Source organism: Peromyscus maniculatus, chromosome 8, assembly GCF_049852395.1.
Source record: "Peromyscus maniculatus bairdii isolate BWxNUB_F1_BW_parent chromosome 8, HU_Pman_BW_mat_3.1, whole genome shotgun sequence".
NCBI lineage: Eukaryota > Metazoa > Chordata > Mammalia > Rodentia > Cricetidae > Peromyscus > Peromyscus maniculatus.
This window is the reverse complement of record NC_134859.1, coordinates 108,046,816-108,061,510: the sequence shown is the minus strand read 5'-3', so window position 1 is coordinate 108,061,510 and position 14,695 is coordinate 108,046,816. Positions and strand designations below refer to the sequence as shown.

Here is a 14,695-nt window from a genome sequence, read left to right as displayed (position 1 = left end):
TGGTTTTATTTTCTTTTATTATTTTATTCTAAGTTAGGCTGGCCTGTGTGCACCACCATGCTTGATTCACAAAGCACTGGGGATGGGACCGGGGTCCTTATGCATGCCAGGCAAACACTTCACCAACTGAATCACCCCCACTCCTTATTTGTTCTTGTTACGTGAGACAGTCTTGCTATGTCCTCTGTAGACCAGGCTCACCTTGAAATTGCAGCAATCCTCCAGCCTCTGTCTTCTTAGTGCCGTCTGACAATGCACGAGTTGATGTTTTCAGTAAAGCGAAAGTCAAAGAAACAAGTACCCCCTGGATGCTGGGGGGCAGCACCTGGCCTGGCCAAGGGTGCCAGAGAGGAGATGATCTCAGAGAAGGGAGGCGAGAGGCAGGGATCACCAGTTCTTCAAGGTTCCTAGAACTAGCATTGCTCAGTTGATAGACTCCACCGCCCCCCCCCCCTCTGGTTTTTCAAGACAGGGTTTCTCTGTGTAGCCCTGGCTGTCCTGGAACTCACTCTGTAGACCAGGCTGGCCTTGAACTCAGATCCGCCTGCCTCTGCTGGGATTAAAGGCGTTCATTCGCCACCATGCCTGGCCCTCATGGTTTGTCTCCTATGGGCCTCTCTAGTTTCACTTCTGTTGAAGCTGCTGTTTCTGTTGCTGCCCTGGCCTTGGCCTACAAGACCCACAGGAACCACTTCACAGCTGTGGGGACACCACACTATTATTTCCCTGTCCCCCTGGGGAGGCTGTTATGGAGCTCACACTGTATACCCTCTCTCCTGGAGCAGCAGCAGGTGCAGCCTGCCTCCCCAACACCAGTGTCCCCAGCAGCCTGCCCTGTACATATTGGAAGGGGAACGAGCTCTTTCTAGGGAGCCGTTTTTTATGAAAAGACAGAGCCCTCAAGTCCCCCCAGTCTTAGACCTGGTTTGCCCTCTGGGGGAGAGTGGGATGGCTCCTGACTAGCTCTGAGCTCTGAGCAAGAGCTTTTCCTTCCTGGAGGGGCCAGGCATCTTTGCCCCTTTGCCCGGCTGCCCCTGCCCTCTGCTGGCTCTTTGGCCAAGGCACCAGCTTCTTGAGCACACCTGTGGTGAGTGGGGCCTTTTCCAGGGCTGGGCGCTGTCTCTGAGCATGTTGGGAAAAGACGGTCCCCTCCCCAAAGACAGGGACAATCTGAGTGCAATGGTTACTCTGGTATCCCACTCATTCTCCACAGAGGCTATGGCTCATGACGTCAGCATTGGGCTGGAATCCCAGGCCTGGCTTCATCTTGCTATGTACATGCTGCAGTGCCTCAGTTTCTCTCTGTGCTCCCAGGAGGTTCACTGGTTGAGTTAGGGATGTGCCTGGTGCCCATGGTAAGGTGTGGACCTTCCAGGCAGGGGTACCCCTGGATGTCCACTGTGGTATCCAGCACACAGGTTTGTCTGCTGACTCAAGGGAGCCTAGCAACCACGCTGAAATGCTAGTGTGTTGGGGTTTAAATGTTTTGTTTTGTTTTGTTTTTCCAGAACTGAGGACTGAACCCAGGGCCTTGCGCTTGCTAGGCAAGTGCTCTACCACTGAGATAAATCCCCAACCCCATAAATGTTTAGAGTGCGTAGAAAGCAAAAGGCTCTGGATTTTGATCCTCAGAACCGTTACACTTCTCTCTCTCTCTCTCTCTCTCTCTCTCTCTCTCTCTCTCTCACACACACACACACACACACACACACACACACACACACACACACACAGAGAGAGAGAGAGAGAGAGAGAGAGAGAGAGAGAGAGAGAGAGAGAGAGAGAGAGAGAGATCAGCCTGAGGTACTCTCTAAACCAGTGACTGTTGGCTTTGTAAGAGTGTATACACAGAACATCGTGTCTCCGTGGAGGCAGAAGGTGGCATCACACTGAGATCTCCAGCTGAACAAGGGACACCTGCATCCCAGGAGAACAGGAAGGACCCTGGCCAGAAGCCCTTGTGGCCCTCCTGACACCTCAGTCCAGACTTGGAAAGATGAGTCCCGTGGTTTCAAGCCACCATTTGTGTCCTTCTGCTCTGGCAGCCCCAGGACACTTCCGGGACACGTGCTTCCCCACGCTCCTTCTTCATGCCTTCTTTCTCCGACCATGCCTCCTCCCTGAGCACCCTGGTCTCAGCCAGCCACAGGGGACTCTGTTGGAGCAACCCCAGGGCAGGAAGAAGGCAGGATGCAGGAAGGTTTGGATCCTATGCTAGGAAAGGACATTCTTCTTCTTCACTGTGATTGGCCGTGGGGTCTGGAAGGCCTGGAGAGGTGACTGAGAGCGCCAGGCTTCCCAGGCTGTGTCTCTAGCCTGTGTCTCTGCTCAGAATGGCCAGCACGCAGGTGTAAGATAGATCCTGGTTGATGGCTGTGGTCTGGGGCTCCAGGGGCTCAGCTGCCTCTCTGTTCTTGCAGTTACTAAAAAATGGAATATTTTACTTGTCTTGTTTTTGGTTCTTTAACATAAAAATGGACTCTTTTAGAATGCTGCATTGAGACACAATTACTCGATTACTAGGTTCCTACAGCTTTATTGAGATGTCAAAAACCTTCAGACTCACCGCCATTGTGCTGGGTGACGTGATGTGATTGGCTGTAATCCCAGCATTTCTAGAAGTAAAGGCACAAGGATCAGAAGTTCAAGGTCAAGCCAGGTGGTGGCGGAGGCAGTGGTGGTGGTGGTGGTGGTGCACAACTTTAATCCCAGCACTCGCAGAGGCAAGTAGATCTCCAAGTTCGAGGCCAGCCTGGTTTACAGAGCGAGTTCCAGGACAGCACCAAAGTTATACAGAGAAACCCTGTCTTGAAAAACCAACGAACAAACAAACAAACAAACAAACAAACAAATAAATAATACAATTAATTAAATAAAATGAAAAGAAGGTTAACATTAGCTCCAGCCTGGGCTACCTGAAACCCTGTTTCAAGAATACACAAAGAGCACTTTATTGTTTTGTTTTCCCAGACAGGGTTTCTCTGTGTAGCCCTGGCAATGCTGGAGCTCACTCTCTAGACCAGGCTGGCCTTGAACTCAGGGAACTACCTTCTGAATGCTGAGATTAAAAGTGTGTGTCCCCACTGCTCAGCTTGAACACTTACATTTTAAAGTCTAATTCAGGGATGGCCAGATGACTCAGTGGGTAAAGGCACTTGACCCTGGTCCTGCTGACCCAAGTTTGATCCCAGAAACCCCCCAAAAGCTGTTCTCTGACCTGTACGCATGTGCCATAACACGCATACCCATGTGGTATACACACGGTAAATAAACGTAGTATCTTTTTTAAAGCTGACGATTCAGTAAGGCTTTGTTGCCGCCGCTGCCTCTGATCGGCTCGTGCTGTTCTGTATATTCACTGGGCTCATAATGTCACTTTTACCCAATTCCAGAACATTTTTTATCACCCCCACAAGGACCTTGTGGTCACCCCACACTTCCCCTCCCCAGGGATTCCGGCAATCCCCATCTGCGGCTGGTCTCTGCGGACGGTGCTGCTCTGGACATCCGTTCCTGTAAACAGAATCGCAGCCTCTGCAGCCTGCTGACTGGCCTCCTCAGTGAGCAGCCTGTGTTTGTGGTTCAGCCCATCCATGCAGCACGTCAGTGTTTCAAGTCTGACTGCACTGTGTGACGTAACCCTTATCTAGTCCTCTACACCTGGACATGACGGCCAGATGTTGGGGCCCCCACCCCAATTTTTCTCTGAGGTGGGTGCCTCATTACCTCCCTCTTTTCTAGGTCTAGCCTCTCACCCTCCAACTTCCTCTCACACAATCCAGCCTTCCTCTCCAGGGCCTCCACGATGCCTCAGTTCCTAGATGGGCCACCTCCTCCATAAACGTGGCCCCTGCCAGGCCACGCCCTTGAAGTCAGCTGCTGCTTCCAGGGACGGCCCCTACGCTACCCATCACCCCTTGCATGGGGCAGAATTACAGAATGTTCTCCAACATCAGTGTCTATACACTGAAGGGTATGGGGAACCTCACCTCAGCCTCCTCCCACCTACAGGTGCTTTTTGTTCCTTCTCCCACCCACTCCCCTGCACCCCAGGATGGGAAGAAGCTGGTTCATGGACCAGTGGGCATTGGATCCCCAGGAGTGCCAGACCACCCTTTCCATGCATGGGGCTCCCAGAGGATTGGAAACTCAGAGTTCTCTAATACCTGGCCAGCCATGAACTCGAGGCCAACCCAAAGCCCACTGGCCCTCCAGCTGAGCTGGGTTGGGTCACTGCTGCTGACAGCATGGGCAGAGATGACCACCCCAAATTTCACAAGGGCCACGTTGGAAAAACCAGGGCAGGCCCTGATACCTCCGACTCTGCTGACCTAACCATTCTGTTCCTGTCGCTGCAGACCCTCTTCAAACACCGCCTCTCCCTGAGGCTTTCAGGTCCTCCCGCCAGCAGGGCCCCTCCAGCCAGCACAGTCCCCTTGCTTTCCAACTGCGGGCCCCGAGGGGCTCTGTAACTAGCCCAAGAATGAATGAGTGACAGCGGTGTGGCTGTCTAGGACCCCGGAGCTGCAGGTGACAGCCCCTCTGCCTGCCTCCGCCTGCCTAGCCGCCGCCAGGCCCGCAGCTGCGTCGCAACGCTGCAAGATGGCGCTGCGGCGGGAGGAGGAGGGGCGCAGGGCACAGCAGCGTCCGTGCGGGCGCCGCCGCCCGCTCCAAGCGCCCTGGCTGTTCTGTGCCGGTGGGGGCGGCTGTCCGTCGCAGCATGGCACAGCCGCAGGCGGTTAATACAAAAGCAGCTTCCCCTCCGCCTCCACCAGTGCAAGCACCTCCCGACAAGCTACCCCCGAAACCTGAGAGTGACCCCGTGTCCCCAAGCTCCTGGGTCCCCCATCTATCTCCGTGCACCCTCCGCTACTCAGCAGGACCCCAGCTCCGCACCTCCATGTCCACTCCTGTCCGCAACCTCCTCCATGATTCTTGGCCTCTGTGACAATCCCCACGACCTCAGTGACCTCGAGACGCCCACAGCGACTATGCCTGGCAGCCTTCCAGTCTGTCGCTCCCTCATCCAGGGCTGGATCTCCATCTCAGGCCCCTGAGACCTCCGACCTCCGACCTTCATGCCTCCCGCCTCTGTCACAGCTCCCTTCCTGGGTGCCCCCTGGCCTTCATCACCCTCATCCATCTGGCTCCCTCCTCCAACGCCCCCCCACTTCCGTGCCGACCCCTTCGGATCCCCACAGCCTCGGTGCCCCCACTGTCTCCATCTCAACACGCCATGTCTCACAGCCTCGGTGTCTCTCCCCTCTCTGAGCCCTCCGGTCTCCATCCCGGTAGCCGAGGCCTTCATACCCCTTCCCCCGCCCACACCCTCAGTCTGCTGGGACCTGCGTGTCCCTTCTAGGCTTGTGTCTCCACGCTGTGTTCCACAGCTACCGAAGCACCAGCCTCGTACCCTCTCCTCATCCTACACCCTTTGGTGTCCCGGAGCCTGTATGCCCTTCCTTCTGCCTCTGTCCCCTACCCTTTCCCAAGTCCCTGTGCCCCCCAGCCTCCATCCCTCTCCTCCGTAGCCCCACCGTCTGCGCACTCCCAGCCCCTGCTCCGCGCTCCTCAGTCTTCATCCTGCCTACCCCCGTAGTCCCGGCTTCCGTGCCCCCTCCCCATCACTTAGAGTCCCACGACCTACGCGCTCCTCCTCGGCCTCGGTTCCCCACTCCGTGTCCCCAACCTCCGCGCCCCAGCCTCTGTGCCCTCAAGTCCTCATCTCCTCACCCCATAGCCCCCTGCTTCTGTGCCCCCTTCTCTTTCCCCATTGTCCACGACCTGCGTGCCCCTTCCCTGCTTTGTCCCGGCTCCGTACCCCCCAACCCCCGTGCCCCCTCCTCCATCCCCCCTCCCACTCCGTCCCCCCCACCTCGCGCGCGCTCCCGCGTGTTTTCGGACTGCACCAGCCGGAGCCCCGCGGCGCCGCGGCGGCGGGCGGAGGCGCCTCGTCTGTCGCCGCCCCCACCGGTGCCCGCGCTGCGGCGGTGGCTGGGGGCGCTAGGAGCGGGGGCCGTGCGCTCCGCACCTGCGGAGGCCGCTGGGCGATGATGCCGGGACGCCGGCCCAGGCCGCGAGCATTCTGAGCCTGAGCGCAACGCCGGCCCCGGGGATGCCCATCGCGCTGCCGGCCCTGGCCATGTCGTCGTCCTTCTTCAACCCCAGCTTCGCCTTCAGCTCCCACTTCGACCCGGGTGAGTCCGCGCGGCGCCCTCGGAGGCGGCCTTGCGGCTGCGGCTGCCCCCCCACCTGTCTTCTCACTGCCGACATGATGCTGCTGGAGCCACGGTTTCCCATTTTGCCTGGAAATTAACCCTTTCTCCGCCCTGAGTCCCCGCAGAAGAACAGGGACCGGCGAGGACCCACTACAGGTCTCCGGAGGTGGGCAGGCCGTGGGGCCAGACCCTGCACAGCCGGCCCCTTCAGCTCTGGCTGGCAGCATCAGCCCCTGTCTCTTTGGATGCCTCCCTGGCACAGGTAACTGGGACAGGAGGGCCCGTGCTGGCCCCAGGTGTCCCGGAGAGAGGTTGCCAGGACTCAGGGCCCTGGGGAGGTGAGGGGTGATCCGCAAGGCAGGGCAGGAGCCCAGGGCCGCTGTGGGAGCTTGCTGATCCATGTTTTGGTGTGGAAGGCCCCTTCCCAAACCTGGCGCTGTTTTCTACAAATCCCTGTCCAGCCAGTCCCCCACCCCCACCGCGGCAGCTTGTGGTGGGTGTGGGGGCCGATGAAGACCGCTAACCTGAGCCCACCTGAGATCCCCCTCTAGCGAGGTGGTGCTGACAAGCTGTCTGCACAGGACCTGGGGGTGGACCTCTTGCTCCACCTGGCGAGTGGACACAGGGGTAATGTGTTTACCACCCCGGCTGCCTGACCAGGGTGGACTTCTGTGTGGGCAGAGGGAGCTAGGGCAGCTGTTTCTAACCCTGATTCTGTTTCATTGTCCTGAGTGGGAGGGAAAGAACCTCTGTCCAGGAGCCTAGAATCCCACCCACATGTCCCTGGGGCTTTGGCTTGGGCTGCACAGCCCAAACAAAGCCTGGCTCACACGTGATGGCTCTCCTGGGTCTCCCTCCTGGAGTGGGGCCAGTGTGTGCCGTGATGCACTGAGTCCCCTGGGCAGGGCTGGATCTGAAGGCATTTGCTCCTAGGGAGGGAGCTGATAGGAGCTGTCTACTGGGCTTAGGGCTATAAGTGTCCCTTGCTCAGAAATGACTTCCTGGGTGACCCAAGGGGCTTGGAGGTCACCATTTCACCATCCGACCAAAGGCACAGAACCTAGCGGCAATGTCAGTGACCCACAAAACCCAGGGCAGGAGTGGAGGTGGCCTTGTGAAGCAGCCTCAGGCCTAGACCACCTTTAGGGACAGATGGATGTCCAGGGGCCAGCATCAGGGCTCCAGAATGTCCCCCCATGGCAAACCTTACCCAGCACTTGGCCCATCCTGTGGAAGGCTACTTCAGACTACAGACAGGTGGCCTTGGAGATGCTGGGGTAGGGGTGGGGCCTAGACTGCTCACAGTAGGGAGGAATCCCTGCACCCCCCTGCCTCTCCTGTGGTCATGGTGTCTCCGGGCTCAGACCTGCCCTGGTGGTTTATCACCCTTTTCCTCCAGGATATCCAGGACAGGAGCACCCTTCCCCCACCGTGGAGAAACGGCAGGACTCGGCAGCTCTTGAGCTCTGGTGCAGTGGATCAGTATAATTACAGTGTGTTGGTGTAATGATCTAGGGGGAAGTGTAGGCAGGGGAGGTCTCCTGAGAGCTGTATGCCTGTGGACATTACGCCTTTACTACCCCGAGAGTTTGGATAGTGGTGATAGGGGGACCTTCCTGGGGTAACAAGCCCTGGCCCTGTGTGTGCTGGAGAGGAAAGATGGGTCACTGTCCTCCCACTAAACCTATGCTCAAGGCCCACTGTCTCCCATCAGGGTCCCTGTGTCTGTCTTTGCTTCCCTGGGCTTCTGTTTCCCCATCTGTAAAATGGAAAGGTGATGCCTATGTCCAGGTCTGGTTTGGTGGAGGTACCTGGTGAGCCATTTGTGGGGGTGAGGAGGTATGGGCAGACTGGTGTCTAAAGGCCCCTGCGCCTGTGGAAGCTAAATGGCTTCTCTCTATCTTCGTAATAGGGAGAGAAGGTCTCTCTCAGGTTGTCCATGTTAGAGCCACCAAAACTCAAAGAGAGGTTCATATTTGCAGCGGTTGAAGGGCGTGTTTATGGGTTGCCCAGGGCTCCCCGACAGTCCTCAGGACAAGCCCTTGCACCTATGGCCAGGGCTTCGAGCATTATAGGACTGGAAGATGAGTTTGAGGTTGAGGCTGTTAGCATGCTGGGCCCCTGGCCACCACAGCCACACTGGACAGGACAGGGTGCTGGGTGAACATAACTGTGGGGTGTCATGACCAGACAAGCACTCAGAAGGGCCTGCTGTGAAGTCTGACTCTGTGCCCTGTTCTCTGGCATCCAGGATGTAGGAGATCATGAAGGATTTCTTGGCAGACTTGGCCCAGTGGCCTCTTTGCTGTGTGGTCTTGGGCCATTTTTTCAACCTCTCCGAGGTCCCTCTGCAGGTAGACAGAGCATGAAAGTCAAGAAATAAGAGTGACAGGTTTCCATGGAGGACAAGAGCAGCTGGAAGGAGCAGGAGCTGATGACCTTGAGTGAATGGTAGTCATCTCTCATTGAGGCAGGGGATTGACCTTATTTCTCACTCTCCTCTTCAGCGTGCCGGGTACAGCTAAGGGAGCTAAAATCGGCCAGGCCTCAGTCGGGGCATTATGGTCGCTGGGCCTGGTGCTGTTCCTGGTGCCACCAGCAGTGGTGTGGGGATCCAAAGAGGTCTTCACTCGGACCTCCCGTGGAGGAATCTGCACTCCAAGGATACCTTGGGGCTGCCTCGCATGCTGGGGTGGGGGAGCCCTAGCCCCTCTCTACTATTTGCTCACTGCCTGCTGTCTGCCCTCTCTGGTCCTCAGTTTGCTTATCTGTAAGGTGGTCATGTGGCCGTGCAGCATGGAACACTGAGCAAGGATGACCACCAGGCAAGGCTGGTCAAGGTGGCCTCTGCCAGGGTCCTGCCTGAGGCAGGTAGGGTATGGAGCTGGCAGCCGTACGGGCCGCTCCCAGAAGCTCGGAGGACGCATGGCTGTCCCACTGCACCGTCCGCTGTTGCCCACTCACCCTGCGCTGCGCCCCACTGCTCACTGTCTCCAGCCCTCAGTCCCGGTCCCTGCTCAAGTCCTCACCCATGTTGGCTTCCTAAGAAGAGCCTGGCTGTGCCTTTCTGGGGTGTTGCTCCCTTGGTGTCCACATGTGGCAGGGTACAGGGCTGGCCTTCCTGGGATTATGGTGAGTGTGAAGAAGAGCTTGGTCTGAGTGGCGCATGGATGGGTGTGCTTGGGGCTTGGGCCAAAGGCGGCCCTGGCAATGAGCCAGGGAGTCCCCAGGAGTACTAGACGCTGGCTCACAGATGTACTTGGAATATGGAAAGTTGTGACTCACTGAGTGACAAACCTGAACATCACTGGACCTGGTTGAAGGCACCACTGGCCAGGCCTTCACAGCAGCGGAACCTAGGGTAGAGCAACTAGCATGCCGCCTCTGGCTTGTCACCCTGTCTCTGGGCCCAGTGGCAAGAAGTTTAGGGCCTGGATTTAAGGCAGACCCTACCTCAGTATGACCTCATTTTGATGAATCATCAAAGCCTGTAGGTTACAGGTGACCAGGCTGAGAGGTGCCTCAGCAGGGTCCCATGTGGCCTGGCTGGCAGTGGCTACATACAGGCCGCTTCTCTGGGAGCAACCCAGTGGGACCACCAGAGTAGTCGTAGAAACCCGGGGCAGGGGACATGTGGAGCTTCTGCCATTCCCCCCAACACCCTCAGGTATTCAGGCTCCTGCACATGTGTGGCACACACAGACAGAGATAAAAATACCTGCAACATGCACCTCCCACATGGCGAATGAGGCAGGTATGTTCAGGCTGGCAGGGCACAGGCCTGTCTATGTCCAAGTGTGTACCCGCACACATGTACCTGTGTGCACACCTCTGTGGGGATTCTTGTGGGTGTGAGCTCCTGCTCTCCAGGCCACGGGGTTCTTTGCCTGAGCACCACTGTTCCATCTCGAGGGTTCTGCAAGTGTGTGCTCACTTGAGAGGTGTCACCAGGTCTCTGTCCCCCAGGACCTCAGGGTGGGGTGAACCCTAAATCCGGTGGCAGATGTCCCGCTAGGAGGACACAGAGGTGGCAGGAGACAGGGTAGGGTGCGGGGAGAGGAACTGGAAATGAGCGAAGGGGTTCAAGCAGAGGGCTGCCTGGGCCCGAAGCTGGAAGAGCCAGCGAGGCCCGAACCACCCACCTCTGCCAAACTGGGCCAGGAAAGGGCCGTTCTCGCCAGCCTGGGGAGCTTCGCCCAGGCAGCCAAAGAATTTAGGTGTAGTACCCACTCAGGTCTGGGGTCGAGGCAGCAGCTGGCAAATCTGCAGCTGGCCACGTGTCTGCATATACACGGCGAGTCCTGGTGAGTAACGTCCTTGTCGTCTCTGACCCCCGTCCTGACCTCACGGAGTACTTCCTGAGGGTGGACTGTGCCCAGTCCTCTGCCAGGCCCTCCTCCTGGGACTGTGACCTCCTGCCTTCTTCTCATGGCTCTTGGGACAGGGATTAGGGTCACCTGGAGGAAAGACTGATGCAGACCATCATCAGGGGACCCTCTCTTACTGTCCAAAGGACGATGGTCCTGTCCTGCTGTCTTGTTCCCAGGTAGGCCGAATGCCATGTCTATGGTGGAGAGACGCCCATGTTACCCCTTATTCTTGTCTCGTGATAATCTGGGTCATAGTGTCTGTTGGGGCCCTGCTTTCTGGTCCCTGGAGTGTGGGCCCTGCCTGCCTGTCACAGAGGACCAGAGGCAGTGGGACCAGCCGTGGCCTCCCCACCCCCAGCTCAGGAAGCCGGCAGAGGAAATGAGAGCAGTGGCCGAGGCCGCAGCCAGTTCCCAGGCTGACTGTCTGGGTGGACCGCTGCCTGAGGACTGTCACAGGAGGCAAGGTCACGTGGCATCCCCTGCCTGCTTCCGTCAGGGCCAGGGCCAGAGCTAGGGTCAGGGGGCTGGGACACGAGAGTGGGGTGTGGTTTAGAGCTCTTGAGAAGGCCACCGTGGGTGGAGCAAAAGCTGGAACCTCATAGGAGCCTCGCCAGAGCCGGTATGTGGGGATTCTGGGAGGGCCGCCCTGTCCCTGTCAGCCCAGGGTGGGGGAGGACGCACTCTTCATCAGAACTCTGATCCAGCAAGGACCCTACCAGAGGTCACGAGCAGTCTCCAGAGTGGGCGAGGCCTCTATAGTGGGTGGGCTGGGCAGCCAGGGTCACCTGTCACAGGTAGATGAGATGAAGTAGGTGCCTTTCACAATGGGGATGGCCATGCCTTCCCTTTGTCTCTACCACCACCCCAAGGCTTGCATGAGTCACTCCTTCTTACTAAGGGGCAGAGTCCAGCAGTACTTACCCACCAAGGTCCCTGGGAAGGTCCCTTCTGGTCACTGGTTTACCGACTTGGGCACATGACATCAGGTAGCCCTGACCAGCTAGCCATGGCCTTCCTGTAGGGATCACCTGCCTGCTTTGTGAGTCTGATGGGATGGGGAGCCAGCATCCCAGGCTGGGCTCTGAGACTGAGCTTTGAGGTCCGTGGGGCATCTGTGGACACTCTGCTGTCCTGAGTCTTGCAAGGCTGAAATAGAGTCCTTCGCTCTCTGGGGCTTCTGGCGTCCCACGTACCTTATTTCCTAAGCCTCTCCTCCACTCTGTGGCACTTAGGAGGGATCCTAGGAACGTGTGCATCCGTCAGGAACCCGTTCCTGAGCTGCATGGCTGGCCCTGAAATGGCCAGTACCCAGTGCTTTCCCTTCCCACGGCGCCTGGCCAATCCTGCAGCTTGTGCTTTGTTCCGGGCCGCGGCAAGGGTACCTGGGTGGGCTGACCTAGGCAAGAGGAGTTCTTGTCAGTGTTTCTCATCAGCAGTCAAATCTCTTTGATTTGTTAACTGGAGACATGGGGCTGTTCGTGGGACACCATGTGTGGGATTTCCTTGAGTCCCACATCGATTGCTAAGTGGTGCACACACGCTTAGGTGTTTGTGAGGTCTGTGACTTTGCTCCGGTTGGACACACCCATGTGACCATCCTCCGGGTCCTGGCAGCCCCCTTGGTCCTGTCCCACAGAGCCACCTTATGGCTGCCCCAGGCCTCTGCAGGCCGTGGTGTGTCACCACGCCTTAGGAACATCAGAGGCATCTGCTCTGGAGGTAAGCGCTCGGGTCTGTCCAGCTTTGGGCTGTCCCTCATGGTGTTCCTGTGAGCATTTTGGAAAGGCACCCCCCACTTCCTTCATTTCTTCTCTCCCTCCCTCCCTCCCCTCTTTCTGCCCTCTCCCTACCTCTGCTAGCCTGCTCCACCTACACCTTCTAGCCCCTCCCTCCCCTTTACTGTGACTTAATTTGCATACCATACACTCATCTGTGAGAGCATGGAATTCATGACAGTATTTTTAGAGTTGTGCAGTCTTTACTACAGTCCGTTTGGGAACATGTTGTCTCCTTAATAATCACCAAACACCCGGATGGCCATTTTCTCTCACCACCCTGCCGCCCTATCCATCTCACGATGGCGCAGACCCATGTCCCATGCCTCCTGGTCTCCTCGGTCTGTTTCTGATGAGCACATACCACAGGGGCTGCCCTGACACTGCTGTGTGGCTTCCCTAACCCTACAGAAGGTCCCGTCCCGGGAGCGCTGTGGCCTGGCATGCCCGTCCCTGGTCACTGAGGCACTGAGGCCCCTCCGGAGCTGCGTGGGGGTCAGCTGGCCTATCCTGTGGCCCTGTGTGCACTCACAAACCCTTTCTTGGTTGCTCTGGGAACCCGTCTGTAGGTTTGCCCCCTTAGTCGTGTGTGTGGTGACAGCCTGTCCTCTTCCCTGCCATGGTGCTCTTCTGGTGACTGCAGTTCACTGGAAGGCAGGGTGGGAGTCTTTGCTCTGGGCCCTGGCACTCACCCTCTTTGCTCTAGTGAGCCACGTTGACCACTCAATTCACCACTTCTGGGCACCACTGGGTACAGGCCATTGTTTATCCCGAAGCTGCCTGGAATCCTTTTGGCACTCACTAGTCACTGCTGAGTGGCAGGCACTTCCTGGCTCCTGAGGGTGGATGACAGGAAGGGATGACCCACTTCTGCCCTTAGGCCTGTTCTGCCATGTAGGCCTTCTCCTGCCCAGCCCATCGACATGGAGCCGCCTCGTTCTCTACCGAGGGCCTCCTGTTACAGAGGGTGGCACTGTGGCAGCTGTTCAGGAGCGGGAACTGCCTTGTCCATCTGTTTTATTTTCCCTACAAGTCCTGTCAAAACACAGCCAAAGCCAGGGTGGTCTGTGTGCTTGTCAGTCTAGCTGGGTTTCTTGCTTGGGTTGGGCATCTCATGTGTGTGTGAGAAATGGGCGGGGCGGGGTGGGGCGCGGGGGCCCCAAGATGACCAGCAAATCAGGCCAAGGGGTGTGTGTCAGGAGGCTGAAGCGTGTCCTTGTGGAAGGAAGAGACCGTGTGTGGAACGGAGACTAGCTTGGGAAGGGAGCTATGGGGACCTTGTGTGACTCTGACCTTGTCACTCTCACCAAGTCACCTGAGCCGGCTGGCTGTCAAGGGTTTCTCAGATGTGGGGAACAGGGATATGCTGAATAACTACTCCACCTTTGGACCTGCCTGGGGAGGGTCCTGAGAAGCTAGAGAAAGGGGTGAGGGGCTTGGAGACCAGACTTGCTCTAGCTTTGACACGTGTCCGTGGAGGTGACGTCACCTGTGAGCATCATGCTGTGGAATTTCCTTCTGTTCACCGTCCTCTTGGTAGACTTGACTCCAAGGTGACCTCTGGAGGGAGAGTCCAGGAGGGCAGGCATTGGGGTCTTGCAGGAGAATGCTAGGGGTCCTGGGGGGCGCTGTAAAGAGTGAATGCTGTATTCAGCCCCAAAGCAGAGGTGACAATGCTGACCCCCAGTGCGTGCTTCATGGGGACCTTAGGATGAGAATACATGTGTGAGCACTCACCCTTGAGGAGATCTCCTGCGGGTGAGTGCTCATATGAGCACATGTGCACACCTGTATGTCTGTTAGAGTACATGTACATGGGGAACATGTACTTTTAGGTGCTGTGTGCCTGTGTATGCATGAAGGACTGTAAACATGTGTACATGTATTTGAGCACAAGCGCATGATGACCCAGGGATGAGGGTGGGTGAACATGTGTGTAGCTGTTGGGTACACATGTGTATCTGTGTAAGTGCGTATGTGTCTATGCATTTGACTGCAAGTGTGAGGCTAGAGGAGTGTGTGTTCCCCCCAGAAGCCTTCCACGCCCCCATCCCTAACTGCTCTCTTAGGCCTCTATAATTTATATAGAATTTATATATAAAATTCTGTAATTTTCCATGTTCACATGGATGACAGAGAGGGCGCCAACATGGGTCTCACGAATGACCTGCCCTCCTAGAGCTGATCTGGAAATAATGAACCAGGTCAGGCATTCATGTAGTCTTTTTCTTGTATCCACCTGCCAACCAGCTGTCCCCTTAGCCCTGCCAAGCTGTACCTGCCTCCTGCAGGCCCTCCTCACCAGACAGGGCTGTGGAAGGTGTCCTTGGAA

At 57.2% G+C, this 14,695-nt stretch overlaps 1 protein-coding gene and 1 long non-coding RNA gene across 3 annotated transcripts in view; one reads left to right on the top strand and one right to left on the bottom strand.

Moving 5' to 3' along the window:
* LOC121831560 (uncharacterized) lies at positions 1-5,155 on the bottom strand. Its single transcript, XR_006075103.2, has 3 exons — positions 4,897-5,155; positions 2,567-2,615; positions 1-2,423 (listed from the first exon to the last, which is right to left on the bottom strand). It is a non-coding gene; the product is annotated as an uncharacterized LOC121831560 (long non-coding RNA).
* Positions 5,156-5,979: 824 nt separating this feature from the next.
* The window catches only part of Aatk (apoptosis associated tyrosine kinase), a 38,738-nt gene continuing 30,022 nt past the window's right edge, over positions 5,980-14,695 (top strand). Inside the window, exon 1 of one of the 2 annotated variants that reach the window (XM_016006240.3) lies at positions 5,980-6,480. Coding sequence is in view for 1 of the 2 variants with exons in the window: in XM_006987705.4 (XP_006987767.1) it covers positions 6,116-6,197 (82 nt within the window). In the remaining variant the exon portion in view is untranslated. The remainder of the gene's footprint in view (positions 6,481-14,695) is intronic. The other variant, XM_006987705.4, reaches the window with a different exon arrangement.